Source organism: Cucurbita moschata, unplaced genomic scaffold (genome assembly GCF_002738365.1).
Source record: "Cucurbita moschata cultivar Rifu unplaced genomic scaffold, Cmos_1.0 Cmo_Scf00015, whole genome shotgun sequence".
Classification (NCBI taxonomy): Eukaryota; Viridiplantae; Streptophyta; class Magnoliopsida; order Cucurbitales; family Cucurbitaceae; genus Cucurbita; species Cucurbita moschata.
The window spans coordinates 971,000-994,840 of NW_019268531.1; the positions used below are offsets into that span (position 1 = coordinate 971,000).

Sequence of the window (23,841 nt, forward strand, 5' to 3'; positions counted from 1 at the left end):
TTTTTTTTTTTTTTTTTTTTTTTTTCTCGTTTATTGGAGTATGGTGGTGCCTGAATGAGATTATGAATGGAGGCCGCGAGGTTAATACCAGAAAAGAGCTCTCTCTCGCACTTACACGCATACTTTGATTCGAAGTTATTGTTTTGAGATAGGATGGTATTTGTCTTTTGTATGCGCAGTCTATGGTTTTGCCTATTTATGTTCTTGCACTGAAGGGCTACATTACTGATCAAGTATAATTTCAACCTCTCTCTCATTGGATTTGAACTAGGAGGAGAATATCAATTCTAAGAGGAATATCTGGGGTGAATTCTTTCATTCTAACCAATGTCTTAAGAAGGATTAAGGCGGTCTTGAGTCTTTTCCTCTTGAAGAGTCTAGGTGTAAGCCTCGAGGTGGTATGAGGTGTAAGCTTCAAGTATTGCTAAACATTACAGTCATATAAAAGTTTTTAAAAAAATGTTCAAATCGTCACTATTCAATCTTTTATTTTTTTCGAAGAATGAAGCAAATTAATATTATTCTTCTAAGAGGCATAGGGACTTTAAGCCACTGCTGCCTGCTTACCTGGGGGGAGGGGGGTGGAATCATTATCCTTTTCTCATTTAATATTTGATAGGTATTCTTCTTTCGTGCACCATTGAAAAGATGTGAGGCCCACATTGGATCAAAATCAAGAAAGTGATTAGTAGCCTTGTTCTCCAACCATGTTTATATTGAATCTCGAAATCATATCCAAGCAGTATACTTAACCACCTCTAATGCTCGGCATTAACTAATCACTACAAATATTTGAACCTTCGCTCTTGGAAACTGTCTCCCAAGGAGATAGAGCATAGGCCCACCAATTCTTCCAGTGTAAGTTAATTGAGTTGATGACTTCTCCTTCTTCCTATCAGTGTATATAATAGCATATTATTTACTGCAGCTTTGCCCTTTTATCTATTTTCTTGTGCTGATGACTAGTTAGACCCTCCACGATATTCTTGGAACGTTTCCTAGTAAGCTAGGGTTGATGTTTTATTTTTTAATAAGTGGGAACTTGTCTGATGTCTTGAACTGATGAAAGTATGTCACTACATATTTGTCTGTCTTTGATATATTTGTAATTAAACCTTATGATACATGATTGTTGAAAGGTTATGCTGAAATCTGGAAAGTATGAGCAAGTTCACATGCTCTTTACAAAAATGAAGAATAGTGGATCAACACTAAAGGCAAATACTTACAGAGGTAGTTTCATTTGCATGTTTCTACAAATGGTGGTTGTCTGGACCCTTGACTTGATATATCTCTGACTTGTGATTGTAGTTCTTGTCAAAGCTTTTTGGGAGGAAGGAAATGTCAGTGGAGCTATTGAGGCAGTCAGGGACATGGAACAAAGAGGAGTAGTTGGATCTGCCAGTGTCTATTACGAACTAGCTTGTTGTCTATGCTACCATGGGAGGTGGCAAGATGCATTAGTAGAGGTGGGTTCCTCGTCAATATATATCTTACTTATTTAGCATATGGCATTTTAGGACCTTTGTTAAGAATCGTTTCTTTCTTTGATTCTAGAATCTATACATCCTGGCTTCAGTGAATTTATGTTCGACCTGCAATGATGGTTTTCTTTTCTTTCTTCTTCTTCATGATTCTTGCAAATAAATCTTTCCAAAAGGGTTGCAGCGATGTTTATAACAATTTAAAATCTAGGCATTATAATTATGCATTCAAATTTTGTGAAAAAACATCATCATATTTAGATTGTGTAACAATTGGATGTTGCACAACCTTGATTGTAACAATAGCAGGCTTGGAATTTCTTTTCTCATTATTAAATGTGGCTGCAGGTGGAAAAAATGAAAACACTATCACACATGAAACCTTTGGTGGTGACCTTTACTGGCATGATCTTATCTTCCTTTGATGGTGGACATATTGATGATTGTATATCTATTTTCGAGTACATGAAGCAAAAATGTGCACCAAATATAGGAACCATAAACACCATGCTTAAAGTTTTTGGTCGAAATGATATGTTTTCTAAAGCTAAAGATTTATATGAAGAAATAAAGAGAAAAGCTGATCATTCCTCCCAGAGTAGTGCTGTTTCTTCTATAGTCCCAGATCAATATACGTATGACTCAATGCTTCAGGCAGCTGCGAGTGCACAGCAGTGGGAATATTTTGAGAATGTATACAGGGAAATGGCTCTATCGGGATACCGGCTTGATCAGAGTAAGCATGCAATGCTACTTGTGGAAGCATCAAGAGCTGGGAAGGTAAAATCTATTTTTATTTCATTGATCTAGATTCTAGAACCTTTAACCTGTACGATATGCAACTCAGTTCTTGAAAACTGCATGCTAGTAGAACGCGTCAGGTGTTTGGTTATTTCTCGACATTGACCTTTTAATTTTATATCTTCCTTTATTTGTTGTGAAGTTATTCTTGAATAGATGGGCACCTGAACTAATATGCTTCAGTTTATCGATTTCAGTGGTATCTTTTAGATCATGCATTTGACACAATCTTGGAAGCTGGACAGATTCCCCATCCACTGTTGTTCACAGAAATGATATTGCAACTTACAACTCAAGATAACTATGAGCAGGCTGTCACCTTAGTTAGGACCATGAGTTATGCTCCATTTCAAGTAAGTGAAAGGCAATGGACAGAGCTTTTTGAAGGTAACACGGACAGAATTTGTTGGAATAACTTGAAGAAACTGTCGGATGCTCTTAGCGACTGTGATGCATCGGAAGCCACAGTCTTGAACCTGTCGAGTTCGCTGCAATCTCTTTGTAAACGTGGCATACCAGAAAACGCCTCCCAGTCTATAGCCAGTGACCATGATACAACGGATGGACTACAACTTCCTGGACCTGAAAACATGAAGAATATGAAGCTTCACCTAGATCACGCCACTGATTGTTGTGAAGGGTCATTGGATATTATTCCTGTTAACCATGCAAGCTTGAACTGTGATTCAGAGATGCCCCCTTGGTCACTGAGTCTTTCTGATGGTGTTTTAGAAACTGGCAAGTTTTCAGATCGGTCCAACAATGAGCGCTCAACTTTTGATTTGCGTGATGACAGCGAAGATGATGAGGAAGAACTTAGCATGTTACTTGATGGATTTGATGATTCTTATGATTCAAACTTACCTTCTGTCGATGAAATACTGAAAACCTGGAAAGAGGAGAGGAAAAACGATGGGTTATATCTCCACCCTTAAAATAGCACACTTAAGTAGTGTCTTGTTTATTGTCTGTATATGGTAGTACGTATTTACACACTCTGCATATCCATAGCTTTAATAGTTAATATTGAGGCAGCCTTTTTCCAAAACGCAGGAAAGAACGTTCTACTGGTAATCATCCTCCCTCCCAAATGGAAGAGTATATGATATAATAAAATATATAATATATAGTCTTAAGATTGGACATTTAAAGGGTAACCTGGACTTTTCCATTATTTTTTACTATTATTCTTCAAATTCTCAAGTAGCTTCGAGGGTGCCTAATGGAAGGGGAAACCCTAAGGAATGCCGATTAACCTCGGTGCTTTGATGAAGGACGATTCTCTGTGACTTGCCAATATCATAATTGACAGTGTCCGCCAGTAACCCTAATTCCTCGAAATGTCATCAATTGCCTCTAAACTTCCGGCCAAAGCTTCAGTGAGACTTCTCACTGTCGCTTCAAGACCATTGCTAGTTCGCTCCCTCAGCACCGTCTCCGAGGAACGAACCCAGAAACTCGAGAGGATCGCCGATGAGATGCTCGACCTTACTAAAATCGAACGGCACGACTATGCCATCCTCTTCCGGTTGAAAATGGGGTTAAACAAGTACGGGCCTGCAGTTTCTGGGATAAGTGGAGCAGGTTCAGCCGCCGCTGGATCTGCCTCTGCCGTAGCAAAGGAGGCTGAGAAAACCGTGTTTGATATAAAGCTCGAGAAATTTGATGCGGCGGCGAAGATCAAGATCATAAAGGAGGTAAGAACGTTCACTGATTTGGGTCTGAAGGAGGCTAAGGATTTGGTGGAGAAGGTGCCCGTGGTGCTCAAGAAGGGAGTAACGAAGGATCAGGGAAACCCAATTATTGAAAAGCTTAAGGAATTGGGAGCTACTGCGGTACTGGAATGACTGTTTTTTCCCCCTCGTCATTTCGTTTGTTCGTTCTGGAGTAGAATAACGCTGCCACTTGTTTGAGTTCTCCACTGGATTTTCAATGAGAATCACTTCATTTCTGACGTTCTTAGGCGGACCTGAAGAATTTAACAAATTCATATTCCTCATGTAAACGAAGAGCATGAATCTGTTCTAATAGCTCTTCCTATCTTTCTCTACTCATGTGAAATGTGATATATGCTTTTAGTTTTGCAAAATTTCCTTGAGGTGAGCCTGAGATTGTTGAAGAGCAATGAAAGAATTCTCATTCCGCTACTTCCACCGTGGCCTTAATATGTATTGGTCAATGGCAATGGATGCTTTTTATGGGTTGTTCTTAAGTTGCTGAAGATATACTATCATGCTAATAGCCCTCCATTGTGTGGCATCCTTCAGAATCAAAGGTGCTTTTAGAAACCCATGTTTATAAGGAATTTTTTAGAGTGAAAGTGGTGCATTATCCATCTGGTCAATTAATTTTACTAATAAATTCTCCCCTTGTTTTCCCTCCACAAACGAATTGGACCTTTCGAATACAATTCTAGCTGCCAAATTAGGGATCTTATGGAAGCTTTAAAGAACATCCTCTTAGTCTTGAATTTCTATTACTTAGTATATGTTCAAGCTCAAATCATGGTTTTATTAATCTTGTAGTGTCATGGTCGATTGCTGATCGAACAAAAGTATAGCAATGAGATTTCTTTTTTCATCACTAATAAATGGTAGTGGTCATTTCCTCCAGTTGAGGAGGTTCATACCTGCAGAAACGCTTCGCTCAGCAATTCAGTTGTCCTTTATTTTCCAAAACCGCGATTATACCTGCTGGACACACCATTCAAGTCAAGATGTTAGCTCTTTCGGCTGCTCTGTCTTACCTACTTCAGTGATTAGAATAATAGAGAAGGGAGAGATCTAATGAGAAAGCACAATTGGGTTGAGAAACTTCTTCCCAGTTGTGTATTGGGTGAACAGAAAATCTTAATTTACAAGTTCGATTTGTCTTAGAATCATCAAGACATGTCGAGAAAACACCCTTTTTAAGATTAAGTACGCATCTCTCTCTCTCCAAAATCCTTTACTCTTTGTTTGATTTGAAAATCACATTACCGACATACACTTCTGATGATACGATCCCCAGAAGCCGTTTTTCTCACAAGGCAATCATATTCTGCAGATTTACAACGCTAACAATATCTACAGTTTAGTTACAATCACTTGCACATGGAAATGCAGCAGCCAGCAGCACCTTCATCTTCTCAGAATACATTGCCTACAGTTGTCATTGCAAAGTTTTGTTATCTGCCAAAATAAAATAAAAGGGAGCGAAGAGAAAAAGGTCAAGTGACAGAAAAATCAACAGGCTTGAATTTTCCTTCTCATGGTTGTTTCGTAACATACAAGTCCAATAATGCCAGACATCAATGCAATAAAAGCAAGTGCTAAATGATATACATCGCAAGATGGTGAACATGGTGAATAACAAAAGATTTTCATTAAATTTATAACACAGGTACATATGTGAGTGTACAGTGTCCTAATTAAACAAGATATGCAGGAGCATTAAGTACGTAGTAATTTATGACTGAAGCAGTGCGTTGCATTACCTTGGAGAAGAACTTTCTGAACAGGACTTCTACTAGGGAATGTTCTGCACTCCAACGCCTTCATTGCTGCTTCAGCAAAAACTTGTGCTGATTCAGCTTCAGCCTCTGCTTCTTCTGCTTCCCTTGCTGCCCTTTCAGCCTCTGCAATGGCAGCCTCTGCCTCAGCTACTGCACGAGCAGCAGCTATAGCTGCTTCCTCTGCAGTCATTACCTTCATCTTTGAAAGTTCCGAGTCAACCTGGGATTTAGTGATGATTTTGACTTCACTCTTCTCGGCCTTTGAAGAATCCAAGTGCTTGTTCTCAAGGAGTAACAATGGAACATTTCTTCTTCCAGATAAGGCAGAACTTGGAGCAATTCTGTACTTATGCTTTACCTACCCAAACAAAATCCATATAAATGATCTAATAGCAAATTTCAGCATTACCATTCATTTGCCAGCGTCAAGTCCACCATTTTCTTTGTGATTTTTTTCTAACGAATTCAGTATTACTTGCATCATAATTTACAACGGTGCCTTGAGTTATCAATATATCGGACTTTTAACTTATCAGAATGAAAAGGAAAATAATACTCTAATTTGAGCATAATAGATCATCCTCCAGAAATATTTTCTGAAATTGTGCTTTCAATGAAATACTCTAGCATCAGGGTCCATTAAACCCCTCCTCCATCACAATCTGACTAAGCAAACTCTTTTTGAAGATATTTGATACTAGTTATGGTTCCACAACAAATCCCGTTCAAAGTTGAGAGAAACGAGACCAGCCTTTAAATGTAGAGCCACAATTTGGACAAAGTAGGGACACATAAAACAATGAAGGCATAGCACTTGTAGCTGGCAGAGTCCATCGATATGCCATGTTACACATCTAATCCTCCTTGGGAAAATGGCTGCAAAAAATTGGTGCAAGTTTCTTATTTGATCACTGAACAAGAGAACGCCGTCTATAGGGGGATAAGTTCAGGAAAAGGAAAACCAAGCACCTACTACAAAGCTTCCTCTTCTTATGGTCTTCACACATATTGGGCTGGGCCTGGAATATAACATATGTCACACTTTGAGAAGAAGGGCACAACATAGGTGAGGATGTATTCGCCTGTTTTCTATACTAGACACGTATGGGGTTATAGGTAGATTGAGATGTCACCTATCACGAGAGATGACTCCTCCATACCTATTAGACTTCTCCAAAGTCTGATATATACGAGGGCACCCCTACTTATGCGAAAGAAGCACAATGACCACATGGATCTTAGAAGTAGGAAACGAGAGACTAAGTGTGCCCTAGAACCCGTATACACCTTGATGCCACTTACATCCTTGGAATAGGAGTACGTAGGGTATATGAACCTTAAGAGCCTGAGAGGACTAGAAATGAACCCAAGTCATGGAATTGGCGACTTTAGGATTCTGATTGAGCACATAGCTTAAGAAACATTGAATAGAAGAAGTTTCTATGAGAGCCTATATGTAGAATTTGTATACTCATTTCCCACGACAGTTGAGGACACGACCGGTGATTAGTATAACGTAGAAGTTGTTGTGGGATCTAGAGGGGTTTATTTAGGGTTTGTAAAGGAATGAGGGATGTGGATATTTTGGAGTGAAGCTGAGGCTTGTAGGAGAGAAAGTTGGCATTTCTCAAATGTGCCCGAAGTTATCTTGTTCTGTAGAGTTTTCTTTGTGATTTCTATCTTGATTTCCTTTCTTAATTGTAAGGACGTGTTGAATCTCTTCATTATAGGTTAGAAATCGCAACAGTGATTGTATTCCCTGTTTTCATATATTGTTGGGTTTTTCCGATTGCAGGGAAGAAGATACCTAACACTAATTTCATGACTTGCCAATGTAAGGACTCCATTCTTGGGATGGCAAGCACTGTTGCGATTAGTTCTTTTACATACACCAAGGCTGCCCTTGCTCCTCACTGACCCAACGCTTAATGAAAAAAGAAATAGGTTTTTAGTTTTGCATTAAAAACGCCACAACCCCCACAACGTAGGACCATCCTCAACAACAAACAACCGCTCAATTTTCAGTAAAAAAGGAACCAAGAAATTTACCATGGATCGTTTTAGCTACTGACAAGCTTGTTGGTCTTAGGCGTATCTATGAACTGGTCCCTTTTCATTAGTTCCATGAGTGGCCACCAAATGTGTCCATTATCCTTTATAAATTTTCTTTAGTACCTAGTTAAACCAAGAACTACGCTAATTCATTCGACATTCTTGAAACACACGAAACAAGCAAGGATTGATTTTTGTGCTGATCAGCTGATACCCCATACTTCGTATTATATGACTGAGGTACTCCAGATCCATTTAGGCAAACACACATTTTCTGGAGGTCAGCATACTGCCTTTGATCATGAGGCAATACATCCAAGTGCTGGACACAAGAATCCAGACTAGGGCTACAAACCAAAATGCCACTAAAAAATACACAAACAAATCACCTCAAATAACACCTCGTCATCAAGCATGACCTGTCTACTAAAGCATGGACTTGTGTCCCATTGATAAAATCTCAATTCAAAGAATTTGTTTCCCCAACCAAACAATTTCAAGAACCGACTGCCAAGAGGATTACTCAAACAGCAGAGGTCACACGATTTTGAGTGGTTTGCTCCCTCCTACTAGCAACTAGAACCGGCTTACCCCTTTCCCCATCCCCTTTTGATTTATTTCTTTAAATTGTAGTTTCAAACCTTACTTTCCCCCCAGACATTCCACACGAACAGTCCCCATGGACTGACACACTCTCATGCATAAAAGTTCAAAAAACATCCTTCCAATTACCCTAACTATTCTATAATTCTCTAAGCCACTGCTCCTTCACACCTTCCTCCTAGCAAAGACATTAGCACTGGCTTACCAGTCATATTCAATTAGCTTTATGGCTCAACAGTCTCGAGACTTGAAAGCAGCTAGAATAATTGTTGCTCCATACAATTTCTGGATTACAGTAGGAGAATTACCTTTATCAACTTTCCATTTGCAGTCATATGCTTTAATTTTGTTGAAAGGAGTTTTTTAAGGTTTGGTGGGGCCCAGTAATGTTCCTGCACAAAGAACAAATGAAAACTTCAAATTTTATAGAACCATTTTTGTCAACAAAAAACAATCATGTAGACGCATCAAGGTAAGATGGAACTGAGAATTGCATAAACTAGGGTCAAAATTTTCTGCATTCATCTATACTTGTTTACATGTGTGACTTCAAATGACCAGAGTACGCAATTTGATAGGAATTTAAATTATGAATAAAAAAGACCCAGGAAGAAAGTATATAACTAAGTACCCAATCTTAGAGATGATAAAACTGCGTGAAAGAAGTGAATTAGATAAACAAGAGGAAAACCTTTTCGAAATCTCCTGGGTTTTTGTTAGATGTCTTATCACTCTTTTTGTTCCTTTCCTCCTCTTTTAATGAAAAGCTCTTTCTTATTTTAGACACACACACACACACACAGAGGCTAGCATGTAAAGCTATAAACAGATAAATAAATCACATTTTAGTAGACTTTTGACTGATTGGCATCCTTCCACAGAAAGAAAATGACATATAACAGGAGGTCATAGAAATTACAACACTACGGTCTTGATAATTGTCCATTCTGCGCGCAAGAAATAATGAAGGACACAGCAGTGAATACTAAGGTAGGCAGGAAAGGTAAGATCTTTACTGAACATACAAAATTGCAAACATTTGGATTCAAATGTGTTATGCATTAGCACCTCTATGTACAGAGCAATTGCAGCCCGGTCAGAACCTCTTGGCTCCTTTAAGTTGTTAATTGCCTCTGATATAAGTCTGTCCAATCTACACCATGCAAAAGAGGTCGTATAAATCAATTCAAAATCAGGAAAGGAAGGATGAAGCACCTGCAGCGTCCAATGAACGACTAATTCTAGAGCATGCTGCTTAAAAACCATGTCTGATGGATAAAAATCAATTTGACAATTATATTTTTCACATGCTGAATGGAGGTGAAAGATCACTTAGATCATTAACGTGTCATTTCTTAGCTCAAGATAACTACCATAGAGGCAAGATGTAAGATTATAGAGCCAAAAAATATCTCTTGTTCCCTCATCTGATTACAGGAAAGCTGAACAAAAAAATTGAAGAATTATTGCCTCCAAAAAAGATAAGGAAAAAAAACTAAATTTGAGTGGCACTAAATGCAATAAAGCCGAGGGGCATGGTAATGCATTAGAAAAGTTGTACTTGTGTGTGTGTGTGTGTGCTCATGCTTGAGGCAATGACTTCTCATTGTAGCATCTTTGGTGCATGTCATTGGCTAAAAATTATTTAATCATTAATCATCAATTTACTGTGAGTTCAAAAATGCCAAGATTTACTTTACTAGAAAATTTAGCTAGCTATGCGCTATGGTATTTGCTATTTTTAATTAGACTATGTGAACCCAAATAACAATTGGTTATGCAACAATCACAATAAATATCTGACTATTTCACCCTGGAACAAAAATGATTCACATGACCAGCTGCCATGAGACCTTGCTAGTGGCTCTTTTGGGCCATTAGTGCGAGTTGTTCCATTCGAAATTGCAAGTGGCTTAGCGTCAACAATCTCCTCATTCTGAAGCACGGTGCTTAGAGCCATAGGATTATCATGATGTTTTAGGGCCAAAGAATTCTTTTTAAGTGCGAGCTTGGCTTTTTGCCTAGACCCCCATATTGCAGTAACATTTATATTTCTCCACTTATCCTGTTCAGAGCCAAAATTAGATTGAAAAATAATTAAATGTTTCAGTAAACCAAGCACTGTGTTTCCAAGTAGAATATGAAAGAAAAACTCAACATGGGATGCTTGGTGAATTTCTACATCCTGTGACTCAATTACTCTGGTGATTGAACAAGAACTAGGGGGCGGGGTGAGGCACCTTGAGATCCACATTTGAGCGTTGATGCAAAATTGAGCTGAACTCAGGATCCGTGAGTATTGTGCGCCATTTGCCTGCTCCATGCTTGATCACTCCTGCTTTAAGGGCAGCTTCTTCTTCAGCTGTCCATTTTTGCTTTGGCGCACCCATTTGCAAATGTCCACTCGACACTGCAACAATTTTTGCAGCATTTGTAGCGTACACCATTAAGCAATCAAATCAATTCATGGAAAACATATCACTGGCCAGTAATTAATTCCATTGTTTACAAGAAGGAAAGAGTTTTCAAAGTACATGAAATTGCTCATAAGAGGTTTTCAGCGCAAATTTGATCGATTTCAGAGCAAAAAGAACAAAATGGTCAATCAAATGGATGAGTGGGTAGACAAAGCTTTCATGTAAAAAATGTTTCGTCCTTCATGGAGGAGGAAACATGATTTTAGCACCTTGTAAAGTTATTGATCGAACATAGAGAGTTGCAACATTATTTCTACCCAGTAATTCAAATTGCTAGACATATCTAATCAATTTTCTCTCCGAAGAGGTCCGAGATTGTTGTGCCTCAAAAATAGTTCGATTTCCACCGTACAATTCATTGAAACTGAAAAACGCAAAACAGATACTTGAACAAACAGAACTGAATCAAAATTCTATATCTTCTTACCTTACAAGAAAATAGGGAAGAACACAATATCGTAGCTGGGTTAACTTTCGAGACAAACAAAGCCCGCTGCTTAAACCATTTTCTGTCGTTCAGATTGTCCTAAAGATTTCCCAGCAATTTGCGAGTGCGTGTCCGATCGGAAGAAAGATCCGCCAAGAAGTGGGCAAATTATTTTGACGACGAGAAATTTAGCGACCACATCGTCGAAACTACACGAATCTTGGGAGGAACAAACGATAGAAATAAAGAATGGAGCGGAAATTGCTTTCGAGAGCAGAGAAAAAAAGGTAGGAAATTGAAATTGGAACAGTATCTATTTATCTGTCATAATAATTCAATCAGACCCTCGTTTGAAGCAAATCACTGCCAATTGGAGTTAGCGGGTAAAGTAAAGCTGCATACCTCCAATTGTCGATTAAATGTATATTATAACTACAGAAACGCATACAAATTAAGGAAACTAATTAATAAATTTTTAATCAACATTTGATGTTCTGACTTTGTATATCATTTCATCTTGAAAACAGATTGGAATGTCGGAGTGACAGATATAATGTTGGATATGGAGACAAAGTATACTATGGAGAGCTAGTGGATGATGGTGTAGGAGTGTCGTAATATTGTTGTGTAGGCTAAAAAAAATACTTGTTATAACAAGTTGTAGCAGGTCCAACCCCACTGTTAACAGATATTGTCAATTTTTTTCCATCACATATTGTCAGTCATCAGCCTCACGATTTTAAAACGTGCCTACTAGGTAGATGTTTCCAGACCCTCGTTCGTCCCCTCTAACAATAGCTACCTCTTTCTAGAGATTTAAAATAAGAAATTGTAGGTGAGGTCTAAGGCAGAGTTATATGTCATCTTATTTGAATGAGAGTACTCTGTCTATTGAGAGTTTTGTCGAGTCGAATTCTAATACAACACAAACGTAAGAACCTTTAATAAAATTCAATTGAACGTTACATCATTCTATCGATTTTTTTAGATCCGTAAGCAAATGTTCAAACTCTATACAACTAATTTTTTCACTAAATTTTAATGGCACGAATCTCGTTATGCATGTCCGCTCAACAATACATGCAATGTTATTTTCTGTAATGTTATACTGTGATGTTATTTTGTAGATAAATTTATGTCGTGAAATTTTAAAGGTGAAATTTTATGATTAAATTATGTCACAATTTAACTAAATCTAAGAATTAAAGTTTGAAGTAAATAGTTACTTTAGGAGAGTGATTTCAACCAACTTATAAACAGACCCTTTTTTGGTTTATTATTAATTATTATTTTATCTTGCTTATTTTATAAATGTTTTCGTATTATTTTAAAGGCGCTCGCAGATGCATTTTCGACAAGTTTTGAAGAAAACAACAGCGTAAATCTCTTCTCCGTCGTTCGGAGTATAATCGAGTTGGAACTGTGTTCGTAACGGGGGACGAGCTAGACGGAAAACTAGTTTTCGCGTCCAATTTTGTTCATCGACGGATGGCTAATTCATTGCAGCGGATCTGGAGCAACAGTCGTGCTATTCGTGGTACTGTGGCTCCTCTCTGCAGGTCATTTTCTTCCGATTCCTTGGTTCAATTGAAGCCCGGCGAGATCGGTATGGTCTCTGGAATTCCAGACGAACACCTTACCAGAAGGGTAATAGCCCAGGCATTCATTTTTATCAATGAGTTTCTGATTGCTTGCGTTTTTGTTTAATTTCGAGGGATCGGGTTATTGGATGGTAACGATGTTTTTTTGGGGATTAGGTATTCTTATACCCGTCTGATTGGGTATTCTTGCTTGCTTTTAGCTGGGCCTTTTTTGAATGGTCTGCAGTGGCTAAACCCATTAGGTGCTACTTTGTTAATACTATGTCGAAATGTAGACGGTTCCGATAAGGAGATGGAAATATCCGGTTTATTTTTCACTACGACATTACCATTGGTGTTGATAGTCTACTGATACCCAAAAAGTTGACTAAAATAAGGTTAAAGTCTGTAGGAGCCCAAGGTTCAATCACAAAGAACAACTGCACATTTCGTTTTTCGTTTTTACACTACTGTCTATTGCTATCGGTTGCCCTCTCTCTCAAGATCCTAATCAGTTACTTGGCAGAAATCTTTTTTTTTTTTAATGTTGATTTAACAAAAGGCTTGATCAATAACTATCTCACAGTCTCTTTAAGTATTCAGGACCAATTGTTGAATCATCCATTTTTTTGGCATGAAAGGCAAGTGTTTTTTTTTTTGTTTCTTTTAAATTTTTTGGACTATTGAACTTTGTCATGTATTGAGGTTTCATCTTGTGATTCTAATATGCCGAGCCATGGCATTGAATTTTCCTGTTGTTTTAATCTTTTTCTATACAACCATCTCAATTCATTTATCTTCCTATTATGAAATTATATCAGGTTGTAATTTACTCTCCTGCTAGAACTGCATCCCAGCAAGGATCAGGCAAGGTTGGCAAGTGGAAAATCAATTTTATGTCAACGCAAAAGTATGAACCTTCTTTTCTTTCTTTTTCCTGAGTTTTATTTTTTAAAAAATCGGAAATTGTTGCTTCATTAGTTAACAGAAATTTGAACTTAGTTCTAGGAGATTCCTAGGTGCTTGAGCAAAATATTGTGCACAACATGTTTTACTGCGTAAACTTCAAGTGCCTAAAAGTTAATGATCCTTGTTCTCGTACTTTCAACAGTTGGGAGTTTTTCCCCTTATAATTTTTGTCTTTTTTTTTTTTTTTTTTACTTTTGTTGCTCTGCTCAGGCATTTCTTTTCCGTATTGCCTGTGTGTAATATTTCATTTATTTTCATAAAAGTTCGGTTTCTCATTTGAAAAAAGGAAAATACACAAACAGAAGGGTAAATAGTTTTTCTATGCTTATTGACATGTTTGTAGGTGGGAAAACCCATTGATGGGGTGGACTTCTACTGGGGACCCTTACGCCAACGTAGGGGATTCGGCACTGTCTTTTGATAGTGAGGAAGCTGCAAAGGAATTTGCTGACAAACATGGATGGGAATATGTGGTAATGCTTCGTTTAACCATTTAGAAAGGGAAAAAAATATATATAAATATATTCTTGTAATTTCTTTTTGTAGTTTGAGTTGTCATATCTTAGGTTAGTTATTAACTATGTTATTTTTCCACTGTCAGCTGCCTCCAAATATGTAACAATTATAGTTGGTGGTGTTGGTTAATTGTCCATATATTCTAATATATTCTTTTTACCATAGATCTTCGCTTTTCCACAAGGTTAAAATAATGCGTTCTAATTCTAAATAAATATAACTAAAATTAAATTGCCCTTGGACATGGTTGTTTAATATGTTTCTTCAGAATAACAAATGTGTTTCACGATTTCTGCATTTGGGCTATGATATGGCGTTTGACTCTGAATGTAAGATTTTACTTTTGAAGACAGTGGAAATGAATTCTGTTTTTTAACATCCTAGTATTAGTTTAAAGCTAAAAATTCAGAAATTTCGAGAGGAGAAATGCCAATTTTTCTTCCAAATTTGGTCCATTAGATGCAGAGAGTTTATTTTCCTTATTTAGCATTCGGTTGACATTGCATTACAATTTTATCATCATCGAATTCTGGAGAGTGGACTCTTAAAGGACTTCTTTTTCTTTTTAATTGCTTCCTTCATGTTCAGATTTAGGGATCACTTTTCTGGCCTGCATATAATTATGAGGTTACATTGAGACAATCCCCAAACTGAGGGTTAATTTCTAATTCATTCGTTGATTTTTTGTTTTTTTTCTCTCTCTCCTTTTTGTAGGTTAAGAAGCGCCACACACCACTTTTGAAGGTTTGAGATTCTTTCCCATTATTTTAACTTCGTTGAGCTTGTATTTTGTCTATACTTCTGTGAATGTAATTTGGGAGAAGAGGGGGAGGGGGGAGGAGTGGTTTGCTGGCCCTCCATAGTGTTCACACTGAACCGTAGATTGATTCGTCCCTTGAGCTCTCTGGCAGTTGTGCAAACTTCCAACTATTTTCTTGGAATGATCCTCGTGTCAAATTTCATTCTTTTATCTTATGCAACTTCTTTCATAATCTTTTAGAGTTCTGCTGGCATTTTATTGTATCCTCCGGTTTTTGTGGCCTTCAGGGCATTTGGTATGGGAATTATAAATCTTTTTTGCAATCTAGAGTCTTCTTGTGGCTAGTTTAGGGGAGCTCAGTGTCAGTTTCCAATTGGTACCAGTAGTTATTTCTTAGTATATGCTAATTCTTTCCTAGATGACTTTATATCAGTTCTCATTGTTACGACTGGAGTAGTTTAGATGCCCTACCAGCTCAGATTTCCTTTTAGATAGATGAGGAGAAGGAGGATGAAGATCTTGCTATTGGTTTGAAAGTTAATCATGTTAACATTCCAGTAATGAAGGGATTTTGATGCTGCTTTGTTTCTTAATGTCATCTAACCCTTGGATGTCTTTAGTTCACCGGGATAACCCAAAATAAAGAAACAGAAACTTATAACCCTCTGTTTTGACTGCTGCAGGTGAAGGCATATGCGGACAATTTCAAGTGGAAGGGCCATCCTGAAGCCAAGGAGGCTTAAACTTATTCTTCACTCTTTCTCGTCTAGTTGGAGGCGGAACAGACTGGAGGGTTTGTGTAGTTCATTTCGTTGCTTATTTTTGAGGAAGTTGGTTATAATAAGCGGGAACGGTGATGTTTACTCACTTGACCTTGTAACTTTTGTTCTCTTTACGTTACCATTACAGAACATCGAATGAAGTTCGTATGCATTTAAACCAGTGGTTTTTAACTTGTGGAACCCTTTTGACTTCTTCACTATTTATATACGAAACAATTGCCAAACGAAGTAGAAATACAACCTTGGTGTCTCATGAATATACACTGCATAGCACTGTATTGATATGAAGCAGACGATCAAAATTATAGTGTGACTTGTAATCGACTTCATTTTAGCAGAACAGATACAGATCTTCTCGAACGAATATGAACGAGGACCCACAAGGTTGAACGACATGATGACCGACATGGATACAGTATAAAACAAGAACCGGGTAGCCAAGAGGAAGTTTTGCGTTCTTATGATCAGGACATATTTCAATGCTCAATCAAGCCTCAACCCAATGCCCTATCGACACTACCAATCCGGTTCCTATCTGGCAATAGCTTCTTCATGTAGTACTTGGATTTCCGGGATAGATTTATCCTTCTTCTCCTCTTTTCAGGTATTGATTCAAATGAACATTCTGAGAAACCACGCCTCACAAACCTGTTATACACAACTGGAGCATCATTTCCTTCCATTCACAAAATCAACTAAATTATGATAGAAAGCTATAACCACGGAGATATTTCACTATGTAAGATGTTGCAGGGGAAGACATGCAATAAAATTAGGCAAGATAGCAAACAAACCAGTCTGCAGTTCGTGTTGTCAGCAGAAAAAGCCTATCCAGTCCTAGGGAGGCGGCCTTCTTTTCCATGTAATCTGCAATTCAGTAAGCAAAATTACGTATCAGCTGATGGAAACAGCAAGGCACCCAGATCACCTGACTCGGCTAGTAAGAATCTCATGGGTTTCTTTTTTTTACCAACCATGACCTAATGAGCTAAACAGGATTCATTCCTTTCATAAAGTAAGTGATAAAGCCATTCATTATCATACCAAGCAATTTGTCGCCTTGCCCTTGTCCTCGGCACTCTGCAGAAACTGCAATGGCAGCAATCTCTCCACATCTCTCTTCAAAGAAAGGGAAAAGAGCAGCACATGCAATGATTTGACCTTCTCTCTCAACGACCACAAACGAGTCTAATGATTCAAGTAGCTGCAATAACAAAACAGAATACTCAAAACATTGCATTTAAGCTCCATAGGAAAACAAAATATCAATAGCCACAAACTTGGGATAACTTATTGGGCAGTGGTTCATTCAGGAAACTGGAAAGGATGGAAGTTGGAATACAGACCTCTTCATCAGTTCTCGGAACCAAGGTACCAGCCATTTCTAAAGGTTGTATAATTTGTCTAATTCCACGAAGATCAGACACGCTGGCCATTCGTGTTCCCTCGTAAAGATCACTTGAAACAAAAAGTTCATTGTTCATATCAGTTAATGGATAAAAAATGGCCTACGAATCGCTTTTAGTCTTCTTAAATTGAATCGCTCCGTCCCGTTGGGTAACCATTTGGATTTAGTTCTTAGTTTTTTAACATTAAACTTTTAAAAAACAACCAAGATAGTCAAGTATATCCATTGTTTGAGTTGAATTTCAATAATATAACTTTGAGAAAAAGATATAAAAAAGAGAGACTTGCCTGGCTACCATAGTGCCCATTCCATCTCTTTTAAACAATTCCAGCAATAAAACTCCTCCAATAGTGCCATCTAGCAAATGCACTCTTTGAACACCACCCTAAAAGTATTACAAAAAATTCAATTAAGCCCATTTCAGAACAATCATCAACATGAACTGAAAATAGTTCATTCAACAATGATCTGGATAATTCTGCTAATTTTCCAAGAACTGAACAGCTACTGAGCCACAGGTAACGATAACCAAGGAATTTTCTTAGGGAGGGGACAAATTTTGCATTCTAACTTTTATATATATAATCTTTCAGTTCTAAAATTTAGGGGGCGAACTAGAGGAAATCAACAAAACCTACAAAATCTCAAGTGTTTTATACATAACTTTTGATGGCAGGCCTGGATTCATTGAAACACATGATTATGCATTGTTTCTTGTTCCTGAAATGGACATGTGTGTGTGTGGGAGAAAGATGAAGACAGTTCATGTGAAGCATAAATTTAAGGCAATAAAAGAACAAAGGAAAGACCAGAGACACCATGTAGGAACATGTTCAGATTTAGTAACGGGTAGTATGAAGGATTTACCCGGCAAACGAAAGCTGCAGCAGCCAATTCTGAGAGGTAACCATTCAAATGGCTATTCCGCTCACCTCCAATGGGAAAACCCTGTTCGGAGGACCAAAGCCCGCTCCCATGACCAAAACCAACTCCATTTTGGAATACTGGGACGTGATGGGAGCCAAAACCTACTCCGTTCGGGAACGTTGGAGTATGATGGATACCCCCGTTTGAATCGTCATTTATATAATGATTTGAATGAGTGAAACCTTCCTTGCCAACAACTTTCACATAATTTGCAGCTATCTCACACTGCTTAGCCCTTTCACGAATCAACTTGTCTGCTTCTTGAAGAGTGAGAAAACTGATATGGCGTCCAGTTTCATCAAGAATAGGACCATCAATAATGCATATGAGCTTGTCAGCTCCAATAGCCAAGGCGCATGCTGTTGCAACCTCATATGTACTGAAATCCAGACAACAAAATCATCAGTAATGGCTCTTCCTCTTAGTGATTTCAACTAAATATCCATCCCTTTAATATAAGCACTACATTTATAGAAATAAAAAACATATTAGGACTATCAAGCCTCATTGCATACTTGCAATTCAGAACTTCTCCAGAACTAGAATAACCAAGGTTGCTCAATATAACTATACAACCACCATCAAGCCTCTCGCGCATACGAGCTACGTCTACTTTCTTAACTTCACCCGTTGCTCCATAATCAACACCATCAACAACTCCCCTTCTCTGCAAAAGGAGTAGCGTCTTATTCAACGAATTTACAGTAAACTAATATCACAGATCATCACAGAAATATCATATGGCGTTTCATCCCAAATACCACATTAACAAAACAAAAAGATTTGTACCTTAGCAGCAAGAAAGTTGCCACTAACAACGCTTACACCAACTTCATGCCATCGTCTACTGTCACCATGTCTACGAATATTGCAGATAGAAGGTCCGGGAGAAAGCTTTGCCTCTATCATCACACGGATCCCTCCAGCTGCTTCCATTGCAGCTGCTAGAGATTGGTTGTCAGTCACCCTATATTGACCGACAAAATTCGGCTTGCTTCCTGTAATGGGTACAGACAATTGAAAGTTAAAAAAAAGGACAACATTGAGAAAAGGAAAACTATAAACAGAACAAATTCTTGTTCTGGTATACTAAAAGAATAATAATAAAGTGACCCACGTCCTTGGTTTCAACAATATTGCATATAATATATAAAAACATCAAGTTACAAACCTCTCTCTGCCAAAAGTTTGTCAATTAAAACGTGGGTTCCTGGAACAAGAATGAACCTGATTCCAAGGTGATGTAGAAACGCAATATCCTGCACATACAAATGGCTTCAATGTGATAACTGAAGCCAAAACCAAAACTAAAGAAATACATCATAGAACAAGATGGGTTTTATCAATATAAACATGGGAACAGACAGATTAAAGAGACGACTATAAGACCTGCCTTTAGAATAAGATCTAAGTTAGAGCTAGATACAATTTCCCCAGAAATCATCACAACGAAAGTGCCTCCTCTATGTGCCCATAAGTAAGGCCAAGCCTCCCTAAACCACCGCACAAACTGCTTATCCTCTATGGAGTTATAATCCTCTTCCTCTTCCTCTACGTCCACAGCGCCATTTCCGTAGTTGAATAGAATGAATTTTCTCGACTTTTCCCCAACTTTCTTCAGTCCCTTGCCCCACAATTCTGCTCTATCGAATTTAAACTTTGCCTTCCCATTTCTTAGACAACGGGTACAAGGGAGGTCGTTCGAAGGAAACTCTCGCCGAGTCTGTAAAAGTAGCCGAGAGCTTGAGAGAGTGGTAGCCATGGCAGACGAAGCGAGAAAAGAGAGTGACAACAAAGAAATGTGGAGGTTATAAGTCATAGACAAGCCGCCAACTACTGCCGAGAGAAGGGTCGTAGGATTTTGGGCCCTTTGGGCAATCAAGCTCCTTGCTTTTCCAAATGGGCTGAGTCCAATTTTTTTGGGCTAGTAGCTATCGCGATATCAGATTGTTTGGAGCCATTGAAAAGAGAAGAGCAGCAGCCATTGGAAGAGAACAAGAAGCAATTAAAAAAGCAGACGCGACCAAAAGAAAATGTCGTGAAAGCTTTAGTTGTACAGATGACCTTTGTCGCTCGCTGTTTTCTAACATTATTTAAAGCCCCTCAAGCAACGAAGAGACGAAGACGCAAGAATCAAGATAAGAGAGTAACAAAACAAAACCCTGTCTCTATCTATCGACACTCCACTTGTAAAAGCACTTCTATTCTGATGTAGCCCTTCAAAGCGCTTCCACTTCACAATACTTCCAAAATCGGATTTTCAAGAAACCAAAAACATAAAAGGTAACGAACTCCAAAGCTTTTACTTTCTGAGTTTAAAATAATTAAACAAAAAGAAACTTTTTTTGTGGCGATGTAAACAAGGGTGTCTACTCGATGATTTCTCTATCTCGGTTAAGTCCCCAAGCAACTAAAACTAAGACAAAGACTACAGTGCATAATCATCCACCATTGACAGAGAATTGAAAGTAACTTCTTTTTTTTTTCAGGAAAGGAGGAAGAGAGACCTTGAGCAAGGCATGGAGGCGAGGACTAGCCACAATTTCGGCAGATATAACGACGACAAAAGTACGGCCTATATGGGAGAATATATAGGGATAAGCATCTCTGAATTCTTCAATAAACCTCCTATCTTCTTCAGGAATTTTATCATACGCATCATTTTTAGCCTCCCCCCGTTTGCCGCCTCTCACCGCCGCCAATCCCCAGTTCCATTTTCTTCTCCCACTCTCATGGCATGTCGGATCCTGAACTGTCCGCCGCAAATAATTCTCTCTGCACCCACGCTCCACACCCACCGCCTTAAAATCAGACCAATTTTTCCAGTAATTACTCTTCGGAAAAACCCACGTCCTCGATGTGGGAGTAGCCATCGCCACCACCACCGCCACCGCCACCGTCACCGCCACCGCCGCCGCCGCCGCTTTTATGGAAATGAAACAGAACCTTAAAAAAAGGGACTTTATTTAGAACTGTATTAGGAAATTGAGTCAGAGGAGAGGAAGAAGAACGGCGAACGCGGCGAAACGGTGGGGGAGAAAAGAATCAGCCGACAAGAGTATAAAATTTTTGGGGAATATTCTGTGACAATAAAATAGAAGAACAGAGAAGGGGTAGGTGAAGTTCAATTTTGAGCCGATTCTTTTATTTTTATATAACAATTCATCGATGGCAAATGAGAAGGTAATGACTGATGACCTCTGCATTCATTGGACGATAATTATTTATTTAAATAAATAAATAAAAAGAAAAACAGACCAACCACTGTGAATCCAGGTCAAAGGACACGTGGAAAAATGATTATTTTTTCTTTTTTTCTTTTTATTGTGAAATGACAAAGTAAGGCCAATTCGAGAAATACGATGAAAGCCCAATGGGCCATTTAATACACACGCTAAAATGCAAGATTGAAGCCCAATTCTCATTCTATTGGATATTGGGCTTGTAAACATCATCAATTCGGCATAGGCCCAAATTATGACCAAAGCGATTTATTTAGTTATTTATTTATTTTAGTGGCGAGTTGAGGCAAAACTTAAAGACCCAATGATGTAGAAATTTGGACTTCATATTTCTTTTTAGGCAGCAAAAGCGAATTGGTTATTTTCCCAGAAAAAGATGGAAGAAGAGGAAAGTACCGAAAGCCACGCCAAACAATACCCACCCCACCTCCCAAAATTTGATTATTATTGCTCAAAATAATGCAATAATAAGACAGCCAAGCCAAACCAAAAAGTGGGGTACGTTTTTGAAAGACCGTGGGAATCCAATCAAAGCAGCCCATGTCCCATACGTTCAAACAAATCTTTGAACCCACAGAAAGGTAACAAAAAAATGCCTAAAAGAGTTTGAAGAACAGTGATTGAGGAAGTATATAATATGATCTCCGGCATAATTTACATTAAAGAAAAGTCATGGAACCATCTTAGACTAATTAAGTTGGGTGCAGAGTTTAGATGGAAAGAACTTAATAATGCTGCAAATACAGAGAGATGGCATATAAACGTATAAAGATAGAGATGGGGTTAATTAATTCCAAATTCTGCAATGCTCTGTAAAGCTGGCCTCCATTGACATCCACCCCCGTAATGCTTTCCCATACTTCTCTGTCCTCCTCCGCCTCCGCCTCCGCTGCTGCCGGCATTGCTGCTTTCCAGGCGACGCTCCGGCTGACCATATTAAAAAAGAATTATGTTAGCATCATGGTTTGATTAGAACCCAGTGATGAAAAAGTTGGAATGATCACGTTCATTTGAAGATATTGGTTTATGTAAACTTTATGATTATGATGAAAGCAAAGGTAGATTTTTGTTATTAAAATCTAATTAAATATTATAAAATTGAAGACCTCTGCACTCTACAGACAACTCTACTTCAATTCCTGACAAGATTGATGAAGTGATGCACAAAAAGGGTTTGTCTCGATATGCGTGGCCTGTAATTTCAAACCAATTTCAGAAAAACAACTTTTTGTTTTTTTCTCTTCATTTTTGGGTTTTAATCACACTGTAATCATGAAAACCAAATCCATTAATTTTCCCATCCATGTTCTTGATTGTTTTTGGATTCGGAGCATGATTATGGGTTATGGGTATTTGATTACCTTCCTATGATTTTGGGATGAATTTGAAGCAGAATCCGAGGGCTTGATCTTCATCCCCACCGACAGGGCTCCTCCCTCTCTCAGCAACTTCCCTAATTTCACACATTTCTTAGCAGCAAACTCCTTCAGCACATCTGAATGGGAAAAAATAATAAGCTTCGAAAACTGTATAAAAAAATTAAAAAATTTAGAAAAGAGTGTATAAAATTTACAAGAAAAAAGTAAAAAAAACCTTCGAATGAGATGAGACGATAGACATGGCCGATGAGAAGAGTGTCATCGGGACGGAGTAGCTTGAGCTGCTTGATTGGGTTTCCATTTTGGGAGTTGAAAGTGGAGGAGGTGAGGAGGAGAGCAACGTAGTGGCCGGGGTTGGAGTTCATGACCTCGTGTGCACTTACGGACCAATAAATCCTCTCGATCTTGTGATTCCCAGGATGGTGGATGACCACGGTGGCCGCTTCCGCCGCCTGACAGTTCCCCATCCGGTTATGAACTCAACAATTCCAAGTGCTTGGTTTTTGAAGGAGGGAGAGGGTAGCAGACCATAAACTTGAGTAAATGAGTCTGACGCTCTCGAAGACGCACGTCAAGAATCTCCCCTCTCAACAAATGACGTGCGTTTCCCAGATCACCCAAAACCATTTTTTTAATTTAAAAGAATGTAATGAAGTTGGTGAGTTGGGTAATGGGTACTCATAATGGGTACTCATAATGGGTACTCATAATGGGTACTCACAATGGGTACTCACAATGGGTACTCACAATGGGATCAGAAGGAACGTAATATTGGACTACCAACTCAAACCTCTATCTGCTCGAAACGTGTAAGATCTGCAAAACCCAACTGGGTCCCCCTTCCTCTATTATATATTTATATTTATATTTATATATTTTCTAATCATTTGAGTATATATATTAAACCACCCGATTTTTAAAATTATTTGATTAATGGGCCT

The 23,841-nt window shown here is 38.3% G+C and overlaps 6 protein-coding genes across 9 annotated transcripts in view; 3 read left to right on the forward strand and 3 right to left on the reverse strand.

Moving 5' to 3' along the window:
* Positions 1–3,337, forward strand: part of LOC111453855 (pentatricopeptide repeat-containing protein At5g67570, chloroplastic) — a 5,752-nt gene extending 2,415 nt beyond the window's left edge. The window contains exons 6-9 of the mRNA XM_023095128.1: positions 1,140–1,233; positions 1,312–1,469; positions 1,833–2,264; positions 2,483–3,337. Of these exons, the coding sequence (XP_022950896.1) occupies positions 1,140–1,233; positions 1,312–1,469; positions 1,833–2,264; positions 2,483–3,220 (1,422 nt within the window). The 3' untranslated portion in view covers positions 3,221–3,337. The remainder of the gene's footprint in view (positions 1–1,139; positions 1,234–1,311; positions 1,470–1,832; positions 2,265–2,482) is intronic.
* Positions 3,338–3,448: 111 nt separating this feature from the next.
* Positions 3,449–4,432, forward strand: LOC111453857 (50S ribosomal protein L7/L12-like). Its single transcript, XM_023095130.1, has one exon. It carries the CDS (start codon positions 3,626–3,628, stop codon positions 4,130–4,132), a length of 507 nt encoding a protein of 168 aa, XP_022950898.1. The 5' UTR covers positions 3,449–3,625; the 3' UTR covers positions 4,133–4,432.
* A 658-nt stretch (positions 4,433–5,090) lies between these two features.
* LOC111453592 (telomere repeat-binding factor 2-like) lies at positions 5,091–11,692 on the reverse strand. Of its 3 annotated transcripts, none has more exons than XM_023094734.1 (7): positions 11,338–11,692; positions 10,592–10,843; positions 10,287–10,498; positions 9,502–9,586; positions 8,742–8,825; positions 5,761–6,136; positions 5,091–5,426 (listed from the first exon to the last, which is right to left on the reverse strand). In XM_023094734.1, exons 2-7 carry the CDS (start codon positions 10,754–10,756, stop codon positions 5,413–5,415), a joined length of 936 nt encoding a protein of 311 aa, XP_022950502.1. In that variant the 5' UTR covers positions 10,757–10,843; positions 11,338–11,692; the 3' UTR covers positions 5,091–5,412. The 3 variants fall into 3 exon arrangements, with proteins under 3 accessions (XP_022950502.1, XP_022950501.1, XP_022950503.1); XM_023094733.1 differs by having other exon boundaries at positions 5,091–5,455; positions 11,338–11,691; XM_023094735.1 differs by having other exon boundaries at positions 5,091–5,455; positions 10,674–10,843; positions 11,338–11,686.
* A 959-nt stretch (positions 11,693–12,651) lies between these two features.
* On the forward strand, positions 12,652–16,141 carry LOC111453236 (NADH dehydrogenase [ubiquinone] iron-sulfur protein 4, mitochondrial-like). Its single transcript, XM_023094250.1, has 5 exons — positions 12,652–12,984; positions 13,739–13,827; positions 14,230–14,359; positions 15,117–15,146; positions 15,846–16,141. The coding sequence occupies exons 1-5, from the start codon at positions 12,826–12,828 to the stop codon at positions 15,903–15,905; spliced, it is 468 nt and encodes a 155-aa protein (XP_022950018.1). The 5' UTR covers positions 12,652–12,825; the 3' UTR covers positions 15,906–16,141.
* A 51-nt stretch (positions 16,142–16,192) lies between these two features.
* Positions 16,193–21,389, reverse strand: LOC111453235 (probable amino-acid acetyltransferase NAGS2, chloroplastic). Of its 2 annotated transcripts, none has more exons than XM_023094249.1 (10): positions 20,787–21,389; positions 19,451–19,538; positions 19,069–19,277; positions 18,795–18,946; positions 18,220–18,658; positions 17,640–17,737; positions 17,291–17,402; positions 16,989–17,148; positions 16,739–16,811; positions 16,193–16,592 (listed from the first exon to the last, which is right to left on the reverse strand). In XM_023094249.1, the coding sequence occupies exons 1-10, from the start codon at positions 21,150–21,152 to the stop codon at positions 16,439–16,441; spliced, it is 1,851 nt and encodes a 616-aa protein (XP_022950017.1). In that variant the 5' UTR covers positions 21,153–21,389; the 3' UTR covers positions 16,193–16,438. The 2 variants fall into 2 exon arrangements, with proteins under 2 accessions (XP_022950017.1, XP_022950016.1); XM_023094248.1 differs by lacking the exon at positions 20,787–21,389 and adding an exon at positions 19,673–20,566.
* A 740-nt stretch (positions 21,390–22,129) lies between these two features.
* LOC111453516 lies at positions 22,130–23,590 on the reverse strand. The gene is made up of 3 exons (XM_023094638.1): positions 23,115–23,590; positions 22,883–23,016; positions 22,130–22,448 (listed from the first exon to the last, which is right to left on the reverse strand). The coding sequence occupies exons 1-3, from the start codon at positions 23,365–23,367 to the stop codon at positions 22,305–22,307; spliced, it is 531 nt and encodes a 176-aa protein (XP_022950406.1). The 5' UTR covers positions 23,368–23,590; the 3' UTR covers positions 22,130–22,304.
* Between the last annotated feature and the right edge of the window lie 251 nt (positions 23,591–23,841).

Excerpts from the sequence above, each read along its gene's own strand:
- LOC111453857 (XM_023095130.1), top strand. The coding sequence starts at position 3,626 with ATGTCATCAATTGCCTCTAAACTTCCGGCCAAAGCTTCAGTGAGACTT.
- LOC111453592 (XM_023094733.1), bottom strand. The coding sequence starts at position 10,756 with ATGGAGCAGGCAAATGGCGCACAATACTCACGGATCCTGAGTTCAGCT. Across the intron at positions 8,826-9,501 it reads CAATTGCTCTGTACATAGAG|GAACATTACTGGGCCCCACC; the intron begins GTGCTAATGCAT and ends TTCTTTGTGCAG. Across the intron at positions 5,456-5,760 it reads TCAGAAAGTTCTTCTCCAAG|ATAACAAAACTTTGCAATGA; the intron begins GTAATGCAACGC and ends TTATTTTGGCAG.
- LOC111453236 (XM_023094250.1), top strand. The coding sequence starts at position 12,826 with ATGGCTAATTCATTGCAGCGGATCTGGAGCAACAGTCGTGCTATTCGT. Across the intron at positions 13,828-14,229 it reads AATTTTATGTCAACGCAAAA|GTGGGAAAACCCATTGATGG; the intron begins GTATGAACCTTC and ends ACATGTTTGTAG. Across the intron at positions 15,147-15,845 it reads GCCACACACCACTTTTGAAG|GTGAAGGCATATGCGGACAA; the intron begins GTTTGAGATTCT and ends TGACTGCTGCAG.
- LOC111453235 (XM_023094248.1), bottom strand. The coding sequence starts at position 20,098 with ATGACTTATAACCTCCACATTTCTTTGTTGTCACTCTCTTTTCTCGCT. Across the intron at positions 19,539-19,672 it reads ACTTAGATCTTATTCTAAAG|GATATTGCGTTTCTACATCA; the intron begins GCAGGTCTTATA and ends TTGTATGTGCAG. Across the intron at positions 18,659-18,794 it reads GGAGAAGTTCTGAATTGCAA|TACATATGAGGTTGCAACAG; the intron begins GTATGCAATGAG and ends TCTGGATTTCAG.
- LOC111453516 (XM_023094638.1), bottom strand. The coding sequence starts at position 23,367 with ATGGGGAACTGTCAGGCGGCGGAAGCGGCCACCGTGGTCATCCACCAT. Across the intron at positions 23,017-23,114 it reads TCGTCTCATCTCATTCGAAG|ATGTGCTGAAGGAGTTTGCT; the intron begins GTTTTTTTTACT and ends TTTCCCATTCAG. Across the intron at positions 22,449-22,882 it reads CATCCCAAAATCATAGGAAG|CCGGAGCGTCGCCTGGAAAG; the intron begins GTAATCAAATAC and ends TAATATGGTCAG.